Source organism: Balaenoptera physalus (genome assembly GCF_965194825.1).
Source record: "Balaenoptera physalus genome assembly, chromosome: 7".
NCBI lineage: Eukaryota > Metazoa > Chordata > Mammalia > Artiodactyla > Balaenopteridae > Balaenoptera > Balaenoptera physalus.
The window spans coordinates 11,606,704-11,627,688 of record NC_138886.1 but is presented as its reverse complement, the minus strand read 5'-3'; the positions used below and the strand labels follow the sequence as shown (position 1 = coordinate 11,627,688).

The 20,985-nt window shown below is 38.3% G+C and overlaps 1 protein-coding gene across 11 annotated transcripts in view; it reads right to left on the bottom strand.

Moving 5' to 3' along the window:
* The window catches only part of DENND1A (DENN domain containing 1A), a 533,368-nt gene that overhangs the window by 245,686 nt on the left and 266,697 nt on the right, over positions 1-20,985 (bottom strand). For all 11 annotated transcript variants that reach the window (XM_082467741.1, XM_082467740.1, XM_082467739.1 and 8 more), the window contains 2 exons: positions 13,048-13,128; positions 9,066-9,119 (listed from right to left, as the gene is read on the bottom strand). In XM_082467741.1, coding sequence (XP_082323867.1) covers positions 9,066-9,119; positions 13,048-13,128 — 135 coding nt within the window. The remainder of the gene's footprint in view (positions 1-9,065; positions 9,120-13,047; positions 13,129-20,985) is intronic.

Genomic DNA, 20,985 nt, shown 5'->3' with positions numbered 1-20,985 from the left:
GTGGGAGGTGGAATGGGCCTCGGATGGGAGGGGATACAGTGGGGCTCAGAGAAAAAGGGTCTTAGGTTCAGTACCTTAGGGAAATGAGATAATCCCCAAACTAAAGAACTGACTCTAAGCTGGGTACTCCTTGGAGCCTTCGAAACAGATGCTAGTCCGCCCCACGGTCTGTCATTTTATTAGTCTTTGTCACTCTCAGCTTTATACACGGTATAGATGATAAAGACTTACTGTACCGTGTCTGGAGGAGGTTTCTAAGGCAAGAGGCTGGTTTTGTCCATGGGCCTTATTTCCTGAAATAACTCTTGCTCAGATTATTTTACCATAATGTAAACCTTTAAAATCCTCAATTAATTTTTTAAAATAAGAATTTAGGTTATTTTAGTTGTGTAGGATTCCTAAAAAGGAATTATAAATTTGGATTCTAAAATAATCTGTTTGAGAAAGAATCCCACAAACTCACATAAGCAATCAAATCAGAGAAGTATCTTATAGGAAAGAAAGCAGAGTTTACCCGGAGGTCAACTTTTATCCCTCTGTATGAATGGAAAAACCATTAGAATAAACAATTACCTGACAACTCTTAACAGCAACAATGGAATTCTCTATAATCTCAGTACTTGATAATAGGTCTTCTACTACCACTTCAACTTTGTTTATTTTTGAAAGTCACGATGAGTTCATAAATCTTTTCTATATCATGGTGCATCTTCTGACAAAGTGGAGTCTGGGCAATGTTATATGTAACTGTCCATTCTAAATGCTTTCCTCGCATCATTAACCACTTGGTATGACACAGGCCAGATAATTAAGACAGGTTTGTTTAATATTCTAAAAGAAGGTCTATATGATTATCCATTAATCAAAAGTAAACTTCAAACCCTGGCCACTAAAAAAATCCCTTATAGAGCCAGTTTACAATGTAATTATGAATACATATCTGTTCATGATCTGTGACATTTTTTTAAACGCAGGTCAACTGTTTAAATTTATAAAGATTTATGCTCATTTAATTATTGCCTGTATAAAATTCACTCCTACATGTGTTATCTTGATAGACAGAAAAAACCCTGAAGAGCAATTATATAGTGATGATAGTTTTTCAGTGAAAAAGAAGAAAATATTTTTACACAGAAATTGTAGAAATAATGAGAATTAAGTTCAACAGGGATCTGAAAGTGGCAAGACTTAATTTTCTCCATTTGCTTTTCATTAACATCTTGCAGACTCACTGGCCCAAAAGCCAAGTGAAAGGAACTGTTATTTCTCCTTCTCCTGAGAGTGACTGCATTGCTAATTCATTCATTCATTCATTCAATCATTCAGTCATTCCATAAATACTGAATATCTACTCTGTTCTAGGTACAGTGCTAATTACGGAGATGCAGTGATGAAAAAATTCTGATCCCTATCCTTATGGAAGGAGAACTGATAAAAACAGTCACACAATTAATTATATAATTTACACTTAGGATGAGTGATTTCTTAGGAAGGTACTGGGAGCCAAGGAGCAGAGGCCCAGGACCCAGCAGCATCTCGGTGCTGGAATCAGACTGACCTGAGTGTGACTGCTGGTTTAGCGTTTACTGGCTGGGTGGCTAGGGGTAAGTTACTTCACGTCTCTGGGCTCTATCTCCTCTTCAGAGCACGGATAACAACCATATTGTAAGGCTGCTGTGAAGATTTCATGATATAACAAATAGTACCTGATCTGATCCACGGTGGGTGTTCAATCAATACTACCTCCTTTCTCTCTCTCACATTAACCCTTCTCTGAAGCTGTCCAGAAGAATATAATTATCTGCTGACAGAATCAAGTTTCATATCCCAAAGTCCTTTTACCCTTTTCTTTGCTTATTCTCTTAGTTCAGAAGTCCCTAAGAGGAGATAATCAATAAATGTGTACACAACATCTCCCACATGACAGGCACTAGAGTCCTGGACTCTATTTCCTGTACCATTTCCAGTCAATGGTGGCTGCTAAGAGACTTTTGTGGCCAAACATACACTCCATGAAAAGTGTTGCTCTTCACAACCAAAAATGTCAGCAAAAACCAAGAAAAGATAAGCTCCAAGAAGTAATGCTCCCTAGCCCTTGGCCACAACTCAAGAGAGGTTAAGACTAGAATTTTAGGAAAGCTGAAGCACAAAGGGAAAGAAAGGACCATCAAAAGCAGTATCTCTGTTGCACCAGGCATTGAACTTGGAACTTTACATGTAATAGTTCACTTGTTCCTCCCACTTTCCTTTATTAGATAAGGAGGCTTGAGAATATAAGTAAGTATCCCAAGGTCCCAGAGCGGTGGAGCCCAGGGTCTGGCTGTCTCCGAAACTCATGTTCTTTCCACTACAGCAGACTATATCATATTAACAACCCCTTCGTTATTGCTTGTTTCAATTTGCAATGCAGCAATTTAGTCATTTTAAATTAATCCTTGAAAAACTGCCAAGAGATTAAAATGCAAATTTCAACATGGCTAGAGCTCAATAGTGATTCTATGTCAAAAATCACACAAATTGGTCCTACAAAAGTTCAGATTCTCCTTAGAGGAAAAGCTTTCCTGCTTCATTTCATAATTGAAATATGAAAAATCATTTCTTTTCCTTTTTCCATTCCTCATGAATATCAAACGTCAACTGTAGGGAGGCAGGGGGGTATAATGGAAACAAAATGTTTTGGTTCCTTACAAACCTGGGTCACTACACCCCATTTGGAAGCAGACCTTGGGCTATAACCTCAGGCCTGTGAGCCCTGGGTCCCCACATGTAAAATGAGGCTCACGTCTACCTCTCACAGAATAGCTGTAAGGATTTAAATGGAACCATGTATGTTAGGAGTCTGGCAGATTGTTTTTATTATTCTCACTTAGAAACAAACAAGGCCAGCCTTTTACTGGTCTGCAAAGGAAGATTTAGGGGACAATGGGTCATACACAGGGAATTGGTTCATTAGTGGCAAAACCAGCAGAGGGAATGCAAATTTTTTTAAATGGCGGGGGCAGGGGAGGTAGCATACAGTGCAAACAGGAATTGGAGGTGTGGTTATGAAGAAGATAAAATTTTTTTCCTACACTATTTCTAATCTCAGTAATTGTGGTTTTGAAAATTGAGAAACTGTCAGGACTTTCAGGTACCTTAAAGTTCTTGAGTAATTCTCAGTCCTTAAAATTAAAAAATAGAAAGATGAACTTAACCTAGGCAATAATTGTTATTATAACATTATTATAATAGCAAAACATTAGAGACAATCTAAATGTCTGTTAGTAGGTGAAACATAGTTAAAATATGTGGGGATTTCCAGTAAAATATGGTGGATTAAACACATGTATTTGCCTTTTCTCTCTCCTGATACCATGCAATCCTCACCACCCTCTGCCAGGAAAAGTCACAATGAAATAATTTTAAAAGATGTAAACCTCAAAGAACAGGAGAAAAGATAGTAATGGAAGAGAGATGTCAAATTTTTTGGAAGCCAGATGTTACTAAAGAAATGGTTCTCAACCTGGGTCATTCGCCCCAGTGGAGTTCTGGCAATGTCTGAAGACATTTTTGGTTGTCACAGCGGGGTGGGGCGGGGGGGAGGTACCATCTTACAGTGGGTAGAGAGAGCCCAGGGATGCTGTTAAACACCCCACAACATACAAAACAATCCTGCACAAGAAAGAATGATCTGGTCCAAGGTGTCAAGAGTGTCAACCGAAACTTTAGTTGAGAAACTAAAGAAGACTGACTTGGCAGCCCAGAAAAGGCTGGGCCCAGGGCACAGGGCAGCAAGCATCCAACCCAACTCACACCACAGAACTCCAAAAAAGTTCAGGAACTGGAGACACCAAGCACCTCTAAAGGCTAGGGGAAGGGTGCCAATAAAAATTCGATCCCAAGATTCTCGATCCCAAGTAATTCGATCCCAAGATTCTCCTCTCCCAGCTCACTCAGCTAGTCAACTGGCCTTTTGGCACCCCTCCTGAGGAAAAACTGTTTACTTTCTAGTAACCAGAAAGGTTTGGGAACACTGGGTACAGCTGAGGACAGGGGATAAAGAATTAAATAAAAAATGGGAGGGGAGCTTAAAGTATACATGCTAAATGTTCATATCCTATAACTTACTTACCACCCCACTCAGCTTCCAGAACACGTGTTATAAAGCTTACACTCACTGGCAAGAGAAAACTGACTAGTCCAAAAGAAAAGATTCTGATACTGACGTTTAAAATCCTCCCCTCCTCCCCAGTAGCCAGGCCTCTAAGCCATGATCTACAGTAAAGCCCACCAGGTAACAAGCCCCATTCATGAACACAGAGCTTTCAATTAGACTGGGCAGATAGGACTGGGCAACTATTTGAGGAAAGGCCTCTACAATCAAAGATACAGAACAAAACAAACAGAAGAGAGGACCGCTAAGGAAGAAAACAATGCATAGAGAAGAACAATTTTTTAAATTTATGAATAACAGTGTCAAAGAAATAAGAAGAAATGTTGCACCCATGAAACAAGATGCCATTAAAAAATGAGTAATCTATTGTACAACACCAAAAAGCTCTTGGATATTAACAATGATGGCAGAAGAATTCAAAAGGGTGGAAAGATTAGCTGAAGAAAGTAGAAAGAAGACCAAAAGAGAGATGGAAAATAGAAAAGTTATGAAAATTAAAGGATCAACACTAGGAAGCTTAACATGCCACCATAGAGACCCCAGAGAAAGAAAAGAGAAAAAAATAAAGAAGAATTTTTTCAAAGAAATAATGTGAGAACATTTCCCAGCTCTAAAGGACATGAATTTTCAGACTATATGGGTCCACCAAATGTCCAGCACAGTAGATGAAAATGGACCCAGAGCAAGGCAAATCACTGTACAATTTCAAGATACTAGAGACAAATAAAGGATCCAAAAAAACCCCACCCAAAATTAAAAAAAAAAAACAAAACCCAGCAATCAGAATGGATCAAGACTTCCAAGCTTCAACGTGAAATCTAGAAGTCAATGGAGCTATGTCTTCAAAGCTCTGAAGGTAATTCCCAACCCTATCAAGAGTAGAATAAAATCATTTGCAGTCATGCAAGGTCTAAACATGTTGCCTCCAACACTGTCAGGAAACTACTGGAAAATGTATCACCAAAATAAAGGAATAAGATAAGCAGTAAGATGTGAAATCCAGGAACTCTTACTTGACAAATGTATAAGAAAGAAAACATATCATAATCTATCATATGATTCAGCTTGCTCATTGAAATGTAAACTTTTGATTTAAATTTTTTCCTGAAGACAGAGAAAGGATGGGGGAGGGGAAACGTGAGTGAGAAAAAGATACTTTATGTATATGTGTGTTTCTGCGGGAGAGGGGATCAGAAGTAATAAAAGACCTAAATTCATCTTCCATGAGAAAATCAATAACTGTTATCTGAAACAGGAAAATTAAGAACAGCAATATGAGCATGTCAGTTAAAAATATGGAGAGAAATACTACAACTGCTAAAAACTTGAAGGTAGCTGCCTCTGGGGAATGGAAATAAAGGAAAATTTGGAAATTTCATCAACAATTATGTGATATTACATGTTTTTTAAAGCCATTAATATGTATTACTTTCATAAGAATAAAATACCAATAAATAAAAATATCACTTAACATAGATGAAAGATATGAACAGTTTTGAGAGTACATTAAAAAAATGAGTTGCAAAACAGTATGAATAGTACTGTTTTATGTCTAAAAAATGTCTACAACACACAGGGGTTCATACATTTAACATGTAAATTCATAGAGAAAGGTCTGAAATGACACTCATCAAACTCTGGATGGAGAATGGGATTAGGGGTGGGGGAGGGATGGTGGGGCTGGGATGGTGGTAATGTGGGACCTTTCACTTTTTTTAATATGTACTTCTGAATTGTTTAATTTTTTTACAACAAAGATATCTGTAAAGAATTTTTCATAACACAGGTAAATGTTCATAATACATTGTCATAGAAAAAGCAGGTATAAAGGTATATAATTGATATGATCCCCCCCATTGTGTTTTTTAAAATGTAGCTTCCAAGCTTTAAAAAAAAAAAAATCAAAAGAACCCTTTTATCTCAAACAAAATATTACCGAATTCCCAATTTAAGTAGACAGAAATGAACCTGCTCTGAATAAAGCAGAAGCATCCATGCCCTGGTGGGTCAGCCATTCAGCTCCCTCAGTCCTTCCCATGTCCCAGAGAACCTCAGGCAGGGCTCCAGGCAGAACAATTTGAAAACTACTACTATCACAGAAATGAAGAAAAGAAAAACTCAGAACGTGACTTTCTCAGGGATTACAATGATTTTTCTTTTGCTTCTTATAATACACATATATACATACCATTCCTATGACTCGGAACAGTTTAAACAGTAATAATATCTGTTCCTTACCATGCCTATATAACCACTTAAACCTGACACATTCACAGCAGCGAGGGATGGAGAAGGTCAACAGAACTTCATTAATCTTTCCAAGTTATGATTCTATACTCATATTTCCTATTTCTTAGGGTGACTTTGATCAGTTACATTTTTCTAGAAAATTTTATATTATCACAATTTTCAAATTTATTGGATACGTCTAAGATTATTTTATTCTTTTTAGAAATTTAGTTTTTAAAAAGTCTATTTTTCAGTTTTACTTTAACAATATTTTCTAACTAATTAAACTGTAACTTATTCTTCTAGTTTGGGTTTTTTTTATTACTATTCTTCTTCTGGCTTCTTGAATTGCAAGTCAAGTTCATGATTTTCTAAATTTATTATTTATAATGAAAGCATCCAAAGCTATGAATTTTCACAAGAGTAGTTTTGGCCACATCTGTTAGGTTTTTGTTGTTCAGTGTTCTCACTGTCATCAATATCTAAATAATATCCAATTTCAATGTTTTATCTTCTTTGACCCAACCACTCCTTCAAGTAGATGAATATTTTAAAAATCTTTATTCATCATTAATTTCTAGGTTTATTTCATTGTAATAAAAGACAGTGGCCTGTAAGAGTTTGAGTTTTCCTATTTTGAATTCTTCAGTGCAATCTAGCCCATAAACAATTTTTATAAATGTTCCATGTCACACCCCTGGCTTCTGCTCTTTCTGCAGGACTTTTCCAGTTCTTTTTGGGTTCCTTCATTGTCTACACCTTATTGATTGCTCAATAACCATCTCCTTTACGTTGCAGAAATTCCTCAAATTTTCTAGCTCATGGTGGCTCCTTCTGCCATTACATGGACGTTTTTCTCCTTAATTTTATAGTTCTCTTATCATTTCAACGGCATTTTTTGAGAGATGAAAGGTAAAATTATGGGCTCAAAGTGTAGCACAATATATGAGAACTCAGTTTCTAGTATCAGAAAGATCAATGTTTGAATTCCAGTTCTACCATTTCTGTGCTGTAGGACCTTGAATATGTTACTTAAGTTTTCAGGACCTCTGTTTCCTTATATAAAATAATAATTAGGGTACTGACTACCTAAGCTTATTAAGAGAGGTAAATGAGAAAATACAGGTAAAGCACTGAATACATTATTTGACAAGCACTAGTACTCAATGAACATTAGCTATTGTTAAAATGGTAACTATGGTCTGGATTTTTTTATTACTTAATGTCAAACAACAAAAAAAGCAATATTTTCCACCAGAGCCTAATCACACAGATAGTAAACTTTGTGAATATCTTCGACAATCCCGGTTTATTAAGTCTGTTATCTAATCACAACACTATAGCCTAACTTCATTAATTAAATGTGATTACCTGACTTATTCCAGTACTTTAAAAAAGTAATCAAGTACATACCCAAAAGAATCAAAAGGATGGAACACAAAGTTCAATCTGTACACCAAAGTTCAAAGCAGCATTATTCACAATAGCCTAAAGGTGGAAGCAACCCAAGCGTCCATCGACAGATAAGTGAAATGTAGTATGTTACGTATATATAATGAAATATTATTCAGCCTTAAAAAAGAAGGAAATTCTGACACGTGCTACAACATGGATGAACCACAAAGGCATTATGCTAAGTGAAATACACCAAACACAAAAGGACAAATATTGTATGATTCTACTTAAATGAGGCGCCTAGAGTAATCAAATTCATAGAGACAGAAAGAATAGTGGTTGCCAGGTGATGGGAGGAGGAGGGAAATGAGTTGTTGTTTAAAGGGTTATTTAATGGGTACAGAGTTTCAGTTGGGAAAGATGAAAAAATGCTGGAGATGGATGTTGGTGACAGTTGCACAACAATGTGAATGTGTTTACCAATGAAATATATACTTAAAGATGGTTAAAACAGTAAATGTTACATTATGTACGTTTTGCCACAATTTAAAAAGCAACCAAGCACCTTAGTGGTGGTGATTCTATATTTAATTCTACATAGTACTGTTTACAATCCGAGTAAAACATTTTGAAAATACGTCTTAAGCCTAGGCTAGATACGTCGTTCGGCTTGTTCAGAGGGCAAATATTACCCTCTGCTCCCTCAGACTCAAGTTCACTGCTAAGTCTTTAAGAGGTGGGGATGGGGGTCCTCACACTTCTACCCACAAATACATTTACTTTCTTAAAAGTCAATATAGAAATGTAGTAGGAGCATAATTCTACTTGAGTATATCTACCCTAATAAAGAAATCTTTATATGGGAAGTTCTTTACATAGAAGCATTTTATTTACAACAGCAAAAACTAAAAACCCCTAAATTCACAACAGCGAGGAAATAGCTAAGTAAGCTACATAGCAAATTGAATATTATGCAGCCAACAAAAATGATTGTGAATGAAATGGCAAAATGCTTATGTAACAGGTGATTCTAACTATGTAAATAATACATTCTAAAAAGACTACAATGAGACATCAACATGTTAATAGATGATTACCTTTGAGAAGTATGAATAATGATCTTTCCTTGTCTTTATACTTTCTATATTTTAAAAATATTCTCTATTTGGTTTTACTTTCATAATACATTATTTTTATAATGGGAAAATATATCCTTTTATTTTCTTTCAAAATTAGTAAAACAACAAAGAGGAATGAAAATTTAATCCACCCCTGCCCAAGTACTCACATTCTCAGGGATGCTGGGAAGTTCTCTGGTGTCAGGCACAGTAAAATAAGAATGCTGGAAAAGAAAAACAAAAGCTATTTATTTCTGCAAAAGTATGCAACAAGCACATTATTCAGAAACCAGGTAAATGATCTGAAGATTATTCCTCACTCAGATGAAGAAACAGAGTTTCACTCATAGAGAATAGTCTATGGAATATTTCCTTAGGATAATGTTGGATTAAAGCCAGATGCATTAAATCATTGGTTTGGTAGATGGAGTTCTTTTCTATGAGAGAGGAACTTCTGTGAGATACAAACGAACAGCTCAAAGAAGTTAAAGGCTAAATTCTTTTACGATGTTTGCAGGTTTCTGAACACATGAAAGCTGCAGACTTCATAATTTATTGTTCAGTGAGGCAAGTGGACTCTAGGGACCAAATATCACTAGGTTCACTCAGGAATGGTCTTTACCAACCAAACCTGCCATTTCATTTCAGCATCTGAGATTATATCCATCTACAAACTGTGGGCCAAATCTGCCCCGAAGGCCCAAGGGATGTGAAGGACAGCTCCAGGGGAAGGACTGCTGCACTGAGACACTGCAGATGGCTAACAGTGGAGAAAGTCTCTCCACTATGCATGCTCTGCAAATAAGCCTCCTGACTTCCCGTGCAAATTCCAGTGAAGGGAGCTGGAGACTCAGTGGAGTTGAAAACCTCACCTGCTCAGAGAACTTTCAAGGAGGCATCTCCATGTTTGTAACAAGTATGTGTCTCTGAGTTAAATGAAAACAGGCTGAACTGATGACACCTCCTCCGTGCTACTAAAGACTCAGAGAACAATGGCAAGCAGGAATGGAAAGAGCCTGGTGATGGCCAATTAAAGAAGGGATTGTGCAAAGGCCAGGAAAGGTCACATACAGAGAAAGTCAGCTTAGCCATGGCCAAAGTTCAAACCTAGACCCCCAAGTGACATTTCAGGAAGTTCTTCCCACTCCCCACTCTTGGATAATTGCAAAATAAGTAGGTCTCTGGAAAAATGAGTTGTACAGGCTTCCTGAAATGAAAGGCCTGGGGGACAATTGTGATAACGAAAATAGCAACAATAACAGTATAAGCTATTTGTCTAATATTCAGCAGATATTTATGAACACCTGCTGCATGGAAGGCTTTATACCAGGTACTTTATAAATAGTATCTCTAATTTCCATACCAAAATTTAAGATAGATATTATCTCCATATTACAAATGGGTAAATTAAGGCTTAGAGAGGTAAAGTGACTTAAGGTCATACAGCTAGTAGGTGAAAGAACTAGGATTGAAATCAGGTCTGCATAACTAGAGCTATGCTCTTTCCACGATAACAGACTGTTATATCTGTGCTTTTTAATGAGCAAATTATACCTAAAGCCATTTGAATTAAACTAATAAACTGAAAAGTAAAAAGAGAAAAAAAATTAAAGGATAACTTAAAAAACATTCCCTGCAGTGCGCTATTCCAAAATCTGTGGGTTAGTGCCAAAACATTATCTATGAAGTATTACGACAGAGATTATGTAGCGTATCAGTTATGGGAAACTAATTGGAAACTAGTTAATTAATTCAAGTCAACAATGAGGATTAAAATAATAAAAGCAAAATACAAGGTTAAATTTGATGCCATGAGATACCAAATTCTATACCAAATGGCTCGAAGGGAGTCCCAGGAAATGTTCAGTAATGGCAGCGCACATGGTGATGGAGTCACAGAATAAGGATCGGCACAGTGAGGGAGAAAGGACAGGGACCACAGAGTCAGCCACTTAATCGTTATGTGATCTTAGGCCACTTCACTTAATAGCTCAGAACCTCAGTTTTTAAACCTGTAAATGGGAATTGTAATATCTACTTCAGAACTGTTGTGAAGAATAAATGTTATATATGTGAAGTGCCTAGCATTCCATAAATGGTATTTTAATAGTAAATTATTATTACTCTCTCAACTGTTAGTTTATATTCCTATTTTTCTCAATCACCTATAGAAGACACACAGAAACATTCTCTTGTGACTAAAGACAGAAAGTCCAAGACTGCCATTTTATCAATTTTTCAGGCTCTATAATACAGTTGAGACTAACCCTTCAGAAATGCAACATGGAGAGAGGAATTCCTTGTGAAGAGGAAAGAAGAAAATATCTGCCTTTACAAATGCAACAGATTGTAAATAGTGAGCCTACGCAATTCCAAAACCAAGTACTCCCCAGGCTGTCCTTTGAGATTCTGTCTTGCTCCATCGCCCATGAAATGCTGGGACCAGAGGAGGTCAGAAACATTCCTAGAAACCACTGGCATGAAACAGCTGCACCCCCCACCCCCCGCAACAGTTCTTCCTGCCCCTGCGATGGCTTGTCCTTGAGGCCTGGCAGCCACTCAAAGGAAGGAGAGGCCCTTCCTCCCCAGTAGCTGGTGACCCACCCAGGCTACTCCCCAGCTACCTGTCAGATGTCATTACAGACAAACGGTGAGATCAAGCTGCTTAGGAAAAGGGACAGAGACAAAGGCAAAGTTGCTTCGCTATGCGGCAGTGACTGGGGCAGGTTTAAAGCTCATTTCTTCATCTTTTCCAGACACTCTTCCTTACACAAATTTCTGGAAAAAGGTTTCTTTCCTTCCTATGCTCCATTAAAATGAGCAAAAACCTCTACCAGTTCCTTCTTTCCTCCCTTTCTTTCAACACTCATGGCCTAGTGGAAAGAACATAGGCTTGGAAGTCAGCCCTGGGTTTAAAAGCCCCGATCTCACTTATTAACCACACGACCTTGGTTGGGCAAGAATCTTTTTCTCTCTAAGCCTCATCTATGAAATGAGAATGCTAATATCTATTTGTAGAGTTGTTTTGAACATCAGAGATGCATACTTGGCATAAATTAGGAACTTAGTATATAGCAGATCTATTATTAGTTATTGGCAGTAATATTGCTTTCAATGTGATCATCATGAAAAAAAAAAAACCTATATGTTCATTTTCTTTAAGAGGGAAAATACCAAGTTAATTACCACTGAATACCAACACTGTACCTGGTTCTACTGAAGCTGAAAGACAAAACTTCTTAAACATTCAGACCCCACAACATGGGGGAAATAGCCCCTGGATAATCAATAGCTGGTCAAAGGGGATCCATCTGAGAATTCTGATGAAGGTGGTGACAAGGGTTTGACCCAGAGAATTGCAGTAACTGAAATATGGAAAAGCTCTCCTTATCTGATGCCTTATCTGACAGATGAGGAAATTGAGACCTACGAAGTTAAAGGTTTTAATTAAGATCACTCAGGTCATTGGCAAAACTATGACTTGGGGATTGAAATCTCCCAATTTGTAATTCAGAGGCTTTTCCACCCTGGCACACTACAGACCACATAGCATGTACATAAAAGAGTTCAAGGAAACGATCTGGCCAGGAACTGTGCTAGACAGTCTCTATCCCTGTCCTTGAGGGCGTACAGTCCAGTGGCGGAGATAGGAAAACAGGTTGTTCCAACGTGTTTTGTGACTAAGTACTGCAAAGTGTACAAGATGCTTGGGGCAAAAAATGAAAACCTTAGCTAAGGGGGGTTACCCTGGTAAACAGGGGAAAGGCGGTGTTGAAGGTTCGGGGGTGGCAGGATGGGCTTCAGTGAAGGGGCAGACACAGCAGTGCTAGGGGGCAAAGCATGAGGCAGGGAGCCCCACAGGGGTTGAGGAGGCAGGGGTCAGCCATCCCATTCCAAGCCCAGCATCTGCCATTCAGGAGATGCTAGTGATGGGATGACAGCCAGGAAGAGAGGAGCCTGGGGCATTTGCGATCCATTTCTCATGCAATCCCAGAGAAAGAAAGAAATACATCTCCCTGGCCTGTCTTGAGGTCTCAGAGTACTTGGAGGTGGGGAAGGTGCGGATGACAGAAGACAATCCCATTTGGCTCTTTCTTACTGTTAATAATGGAAAGGTTTCTCAGTGATTGCTAATATTCTGCCGCCACTTACCACGCTGAGATGAACAGACACTCCTGGGTCAGGGATAGGAAGTTTGTGCAGAGTTTCAAGAAGCTCATTCCACTGACTCTCCTGAAAGAAATAAAAGGCCTAAGTAACAAAGGCAGGGCTGAGCCCTTAGTCAGAGACCTGCAGGGAGGTCTGGGCACACAAGAGAAATAGGTTTGATATTCAAGTAGGGTTGGACAAAAGACACTGCTTACGGCTCAATAAAAGAGCCAAACAGATCCGCCCACACCAAGTTTGACATTTTCTACTTAGTGAGACACCTACCATGACCGCCTTTTATGGATCATATACCATAAGCTCTCAGCAAATCTATCCTCTCAACTCCATAGCAACAACTTTTAAATGCAAACAATCCCAGCTTACAGGGCGGGGGTGGTAGGGAGAAATAACGATGACACTATAGATCTTGTCTTCATCATCATTACCCTCAATTAATTTTATTGAGTGTTCACTGGATACACAGCAGCCTCCAATTATGGAAAGTTAAAAATGAACTACTACAACAGCATGCAATACAGGATGGTGGCTGTGCATTTTAATTAGTGAAATTGAGCCACAAAATGAAATGCAAAGCAGTACAAATTCTTCGATTGAAAACAGGTTCACCTTTAAAATGCTCAAAAGAACATTGTTTACAGAATTATCCAAAAGCTATGTCTCCCACCCTGTGGAATTCTCTGTGCTGATAAAATAGTAATAAGCTTACGTTTGTACCCATTTGGTAGCTGTTTGAGCCTCACAACTACCTCACTTTACAGTTGAAAACTAAGGCTCCGAAGGGTAAAGGAACTTGACCCAAACCATCCAGCTGGCAAGTTGCACAGCCAGGAGCTCATCACAGGTTTTCTGTGTTCAAACCCAGAGCCCGCGCCGCTGTTCCACAGCTGTCTTTGTTAGTGAATTTAAGGGAGAGGAAAAACAGGATGGGCCCAAAGTAAAATCCTGTTTCAATCTGAATTCATAAGTTACTCAAATTTCTCAGGGGGTAGAAATGAACGTTTGCAGGTACACGAGTTTAATTTTGCTCTGAAACAATCTCAAATTTACAGAATAATCGTACGACAGTACAAAAAAACTTTATTTCCACTTGAGAGTGAGTTACCAACATTATGCTGCAACATCCATAAATACAAAGGACATTCTCCTACATAACAACAACTAATCATCAAAATCAGGAAATTAACACTGAAACAACATTACCATCTAATCCTCAGATCCCACCAAGTCTTGCCAACTGTGCCAATAATGTCCTTGGATAGCAAAATTATCCAGTTCAGAATCACATGTTGCCTTCAAATGCTGTGACTCTCTAGTTTTCATCAGTCAGAAACAGTTCCTAAGTCTTTCCTAGATTTGTATGAACCTTACAGTGAGACCAACCATTTTGTAAAATAACACTCACTTGTTTGATGTTTTCTATTGATTCAGATTTCAATTCATCCCATTTCTGATGATGTTCACTTTAATCATTTGATTAATTCATCTGAGGTCTCTATTGTGAGACCACTCATTTTCCCTAAAGTGAATCAGCTATACACATACATATATCCCCTCTTTTTTGTATTTCCTTCCCATTTAGGTCACCACAGAGCATTGAGTAGAGTTCCCTGTGCATAGGTTCTCATTAGTTATCTATTTTATATATAGTAGTGTATATATGTCAGTCCCAATCTCCCAGTTCATCCCACCCTCCCTTCCCCCCTTGGTATCCATATGTTTGTTCTCTACATCTGTGTATCTATATTTGCTTTACAAATAAGTTCATCTGTACCATTTTTCTAGATTCCACATATAAGCGATATTATATATTTGTTTTTCTCTTTCTGACTTACTTCACTCTGTATGAGTCTCTAGGTCCATCCACATCTCTGCAAATGGCACGATTTCGTTCCTTTTTATGGCTAATATTCCATTGTATATACGTGTCATATCTTCTTTATCCATTCCTCTGTTGATGAACATTTAGGTTGCTTCCACGTCCTGGCTATTGTAAATAGTGCTGCAATGAACACGGGGGTGCATATATCTATTTTTAGTTTTTTAAGGAACCTCCATACTGTTCTCCATAGTGGCTGTACCAATTTACATTCCCACCAACACTGTAGGAGAGTTCTCTTTTCTCCAAACCCTCTCCAGCATTTACTGTTTGTAGATTTTTTGATGATGGCCATTCTGACTGGCGTGAGGTGATACCTCATTGTAGTATGTATGTATGTATGTATTTATTTATGGCTGTGTTGGGTCTTTGTTGCCGTGCGCGGGCTTTCTCTAGTTGCGGCGAGCAGGGGCTACTCTTCGTTGCGGTGTGCGGGCTTCTCATTGCGGTGTCTTCTTTTGTTGCGGAGCACGGGCTCTAGGTACGTGGGCTTCAGCAGCTGTGGCTCGAAGGCTCTAGAGCGCAGGCTCAGTAGTTGCGGCGCACGGGCTTAGTTGCTCCGAGGCATGTGGGATCTTCTCGGACCAGGGCTCGAACCCATGTCTCCTGCATTGGCAGGCAGATTCTTAACCACTGTGCCAAGAGGGAAGCCCCCTCGTAGTTTTAACTTGCATTTCTCTAATAATTAGTGATGTCAAGCATCTTTTCATGTGTTTGTGGGCCATCTCTATATCTTCTTTGGAGAAATGTGTATTTAGGTCTTCTGCCCATTTTTTGATTGGGTTGTTTGTGTTTTTGAAATTGAGCTGCATGAGTTGTTTGTAAATTTTGGAGATTAATCCCTGTCAGTTGGTTCGTTGGCAAATATCTTCTCCTATTCTGAGGGTTGTCTTTTCGTCTTGTTCATAGTTTCGTTTGCTGTGCAAAAGCTTTTAAGTTTAATTAGGTCCCATTTGTTTATTTGTTTTTATCTTCATTACTCTAGGAGGTGGGTCAAGAAAGATCTTGCTGCGATTTATGTCAGAGTGTTCTGCCTATGTTTTCCTCTAAAAGTTTTATAGTTTCTGGCCTTACATTTAGGTTTTCAATCCATTTTGGGTTTATTTTTGTGTATGGAGTTAGGGAGTGTTCTAATTTCATTCTTTTACATGTAGCGGTCCAGTTTTCCCAGCACCACTTATTGAAGAGGCTGTCTTTGCTTCATTGTATATTCTGGCCTCCTTTGTCATAGATTAGGTGACCATAAGTGTGTGAGTTTATCTCTGGACTTTCTATCCTGTTCCACTGATCTATACTTCTGTTTTTGTGCCAGTTCCATACTGTCTTAATTACTGTAGCTTTGTAGTATGAAGTTGGGGAGGCTGATTCCTCCAGCTCTATTTTTCTTTCTCAAGATTGCTTTGGCTATTCTGGGTCTTTTGTATTGCCATACAAATTGTAAAATTTTTTGTTCTAATTCTGTGAAAAATGCCCTTGGTAATTTGATAGGGATTGTACTGAATCTGTAGATTGCTTTGGGTAGTATAGTCATTTTCACAATATTGATCCTTCCAATCCAAGAACATCTCTCCATCTGTTGGTATCATCTTTAATTTCTTTCATCAGTGTCTTATAGTTTTCTGCATACAGGTCTTTTGTCTCCCTAGGTAGGTTTATTCCTAGATATTTTATTCTTTTTGTTGCAGTGGTAAATGGGAGTGTCTCCTTAATTTCTCTTTCAGATTTTTCATCATTAGTGTAGAGGAATGCAAGAGATTTCTGTGCATTAATTTTGTATCCTGCAACTTTACTGAATTCACTGATTAGCTCTAGTAGTTTTCTGGTGGCATCTTTAGGATTCTCTATGTATAGTATCATGTCATCTGCAAACAGTGACAGTTTTACTTCTTCTTTTCCAATCTGTAATCCTTTTATTTCTTTTTCTTCCCTGATTGCCATGGCTAGGACTTCCAAAACTATATTGAATAAGAGTGGACATCCTTGTTTTGTTCCTGATCTAAGAGGAAATGCTTTCAGTTTTTCACCACTGAGAATGATGTTTACTGTGGGTTTGTCATATATGGCCTTTATTATGCTGAGGTAGGTTCCCTTTATGCCCACTTTCTGGAGAGTTTTTATCATAAATGGGTGTTGAATTTTGGCAAAAGATTTTTCTGTATCTATTGGGATGATCATATGGTTTTTATTCTTCAGTTTGCTAATATGATGTATCACACTGATTGATTTGTGTATATTGAAGAATCCTGTATCCCTTGGATAAATCCCACTTGATCATGGTGCATGATCCTTTTAATGTGTTGTTGGATTCTGTTTGCTAGTATTTTGTTGAGGATTTTTGCCTCTATGTTCATCAGAAAATTATGGTCTGTGATTTTCTTTTTGTGTGTGTGATATCTTTGTCTGGTTTTGGTATCAGGGTGATGGTGGCCTCATAGAATGAGCTTGGGAGTGTTCCTCCCTCTGCAATTGTTGAAAGAGTTTGAGAAGGATGGGTGTTAGCGCTTCTCTAAATGTTTGATAGAATTCACCTGTGAAGCCATATGGTCCTGGACTTTTGTTTGTTGGAAGATTTTTTAATCACAGTTTCAATTTCATTACTTGTGATTGGTCTGTTCATATTTTCTATTTTTTCCTGGTTCAGTCTTGGAAAGTTGTACCTTTCTAAAAATTTGTCCATTTCTTCCAGATTGTCCATTTCACTGGCTAGAGTTGCTTGTAGTACTCTCTTATGATACTTTGTATTTCTGTGGTGTCAGTTTTAACTTCTCCTTTTTCACTTCTAATTTTATTGATTTGAGTCCTCTCTCTTTCTTTCTTGATGAGTCTGGCTACCAGTTTATCAACTTTGTTTATCTTCTCAAAGAACAGCTTTTAATTTCATTGATCCTTGCTATTGTTTTGTTCGTTTCTATCTCATTTATTTCTGTTCTGATCTTTATGATTTCTTTCCTTCTACTAACTTTGGGTTTTGTTTGTTCTTCTTTCTCTAGTTGCCTTAGGTGTAAGGTTAGGTTGTTTATTTGAGATGTTTCTTGTTTCTTGAGGTGGTATTGTATTGCTATAAACTTCCCTCTTAGAACTGCTTTTCCTGCATCCCATAGGTTTTGGGTCATCATGTTTTCACTGTCATTTGTTTTTGTATTTCCTCTTTGATTTCTTCAGTGATCCATTGGTTATTTAGTAGCATGTTGTTTAGCATCCACATGTTTGTGTTTTTTACAGTTTTTCTTTTTCCTGTAACTGATTTCTAATCTCACAGTGTTCTGGTCAGAAAAGATGCTTGATACAATTTCAATTTTCTTAAATTTACTGAGGCTTGATTTGTGACCCAAGATGTGATCGATCCTGGAGAATGTCCCATGTGCACTTGAGAAGAATGTGTATTCTGCTGCTTTTGGATGGAATGTGCTATAAATATCAAGTAAGTCTATCTTAATTGGTCTACTGTGTCATTTAAGGCTTGTGTTTCCTTATTCACTTTCTGTCTGGATGATCTGTCCATTGGTGTAAGTGGGGTGTTAAAGTCCCCCACTATTACTGAGTTACTGTCGATTTTGCCTTTTACGGCTCTTGGCATTTGCCTTATGTATTGAGGTGCTCCTATGTTGGGTGCATTAATATTTACAATTGTTATATCTTCTTGGATTGATCCCTTGATTACTGTGGAGTGTCCTTCCTCGTCTCTTGTAACAGTCTTTATTTTAAAATGTATTTTGTCAGATATGAGTATTGCTACTCCAGCTTTCTTTTGATTTCCTTTTGCATGGAATATCATTTTCCATCCCCTCACTTTCAGTCTGTATATGTCCCTAGGTCTGAAGTGGGTCTCTTGTAGACAACATATATACACGTCTTGTTTTTTTTATCCATTCAGCCAGTCTGTGTCTTTCGGTTGGAGCATTTAATCCATTTACATAATTATCAATATATACGTTCCTGTTGCCATTTTCTTAACTGTTTTGGGTTTGTCTTTGTAGGTCTTTTTCTTCTCTTGTGTTTCCCGCCTAGAGAAGTTCCTTTAGCATTTGTTGTAAAGCTGGTTTGGTGGTGCTGAATTCTCGTAGCTTTTGCTTGTCTGTAAAGCTTTTGATTTCTCTGTCAAATCTGAATGAGATCCTTGCTGGGTAGCGGCGTCATCTTGGTTGTAGGTTTTTCCCTTTCGTCACTGTAAATATATCCTTCTACTCCCTTCTGGCCTGCAGAGTTTCTGCTGAAAAATCAGCTGATAACCTTACGGGGATTCCCTTGTACGTTATTTTTTGCTTTTCCCTTGTTGCTTTTAGTTTTTCTTTGTATTTAATTTTTGTTAGTTTGAATAATATGTCTTGGCGTGTTTATTCTTGGGTTTATCCTGTTTGGGACTCTCCGTGCTTCCTGGATTTGGGTGACTATTTCCTTTCCCATGTTAGGGAAGTTTTCAACTATAATCTCTTCAAATATTTTCTCAGACCCTCTCTCTTTCTCTTCTTCTTCTGGGACACCTATAATTTGAATGTTTGTTTGTTTAATGTTGTCCCAGAGGTCTCTGAGACTGTCCTCATTTCTTTTCATTCTTTTTTCTTTATTCTGCTCCGTGGCAGTTATTTCCACTATTCTATCTTCCAGCTCACTTACCCATTCTTCTGCCTCAGTTATTCTGCTACTGATTCCTTCTAGTCTGTTTTTCATTTCAGTTATTGTGCTCTTCATCACTGTTTGTTTGTTCTTTAGTTTTTCTAGATCCTTGTTAAATATTTCTTGTATCTTCTCGACCTCTGCCTCCATTCTATTTCTGAGATCTTGGATCATCTTTACTATCATTACTCTGAATTCTTTTTCAGGTAGATTGCCTATTTCCTCTTCATTTATTTGGTCCTGTGGGTTTTTACCTTGCTCCTTTGTCTGAAATATATTTCTCTGTCGTCTCATTTTGTCTAACTTACTGTGTTTGTGGTCTGCTTTCCACAGGCTGCAGGGTCTTAGCTCCTCTTGTTTCTAGTGTCTGCCCTCTGGTGGGTGAGGTTGGTCCAGGGGCTTGTGTAGGCTTCCTCGTGAGAGGAACTGGTGCCTGAGCTCTGGTGGGTGGAGCTGAGTCTTGTTCCTCTGATGGGTAGGGCTGCATCAGGGGGTATTTTTTGGGGTGTCTGTGAGCTTAGTACAACTTTAAGCAGGCTGTCTGCTGATGGGTGGGGCTGTGTTCCTGTCTTGGTGGTTGTTTGGCCTGAGGCATCCAGCACTGGAGCCTGCAGGCAGTTGTGAGATCTTAGATCTTGGTGGAGACCTCATGAGAGCTCATGCCAATTAATATTTCCCGGGGCCGGGTATTCTCTGGCAGTCCTGGACTTGGTGCTCCCACCCTAGGGGCTGAGGCCTGACCCCTAGCTGGGAAACTAAGACCCTGCAAGTTGCATGGCATGGCCAAAAAAAAAAAAAAAAAAAAAAAAGAAAAAAAGGAAAAGAAGAGAAACAGACAAGCAAAACCCAAGACAAATGACAAAAACAAAAACAAGCAAAAAAGGCCAAAAACCCCCCAAAAACAAGAAAACAACCAAACAACTGAACCCAAAAATGAAAACAATAAAAACAAAACTAATAAAAACAGAAAACAAAGAACAAAAACAAAACCAGAAAAACACAAAACAAGAAAAAAGTAAAATAAAGATAGAAAAATAAAAAACATTTTAAAACGTTTTTCTTAAAGAAAACATAAATAAAAAACAGGGAAAGACCTTCAAGATGGCAGAAGTGTAAGAGTGGAGATCACCTTCCTCCCCACAAATAGAACAGAAATACATCTACACGTGGAACAACTCCTATGGAACACCTACTGAACGCTGGCAGAAGATCTCACATTTCCCAAAAGGCAAGAAACTCCCCACGTACCTGGGTAGGGCAAAAGAAAAAAGAAAAAACAGAGACAGAAGAATAGGGACAGGACCTGCACCTCTGGGAGGGAGCTGTGAAGGAGGAAAAGTTTCCATACACTGGGAAGCCCCTTCACTGGTGGAGATGGAGGGTGGGCAGGGGGAAGCTTCAGAGCCATGGAGGACAGTGCAGCAGTAGCG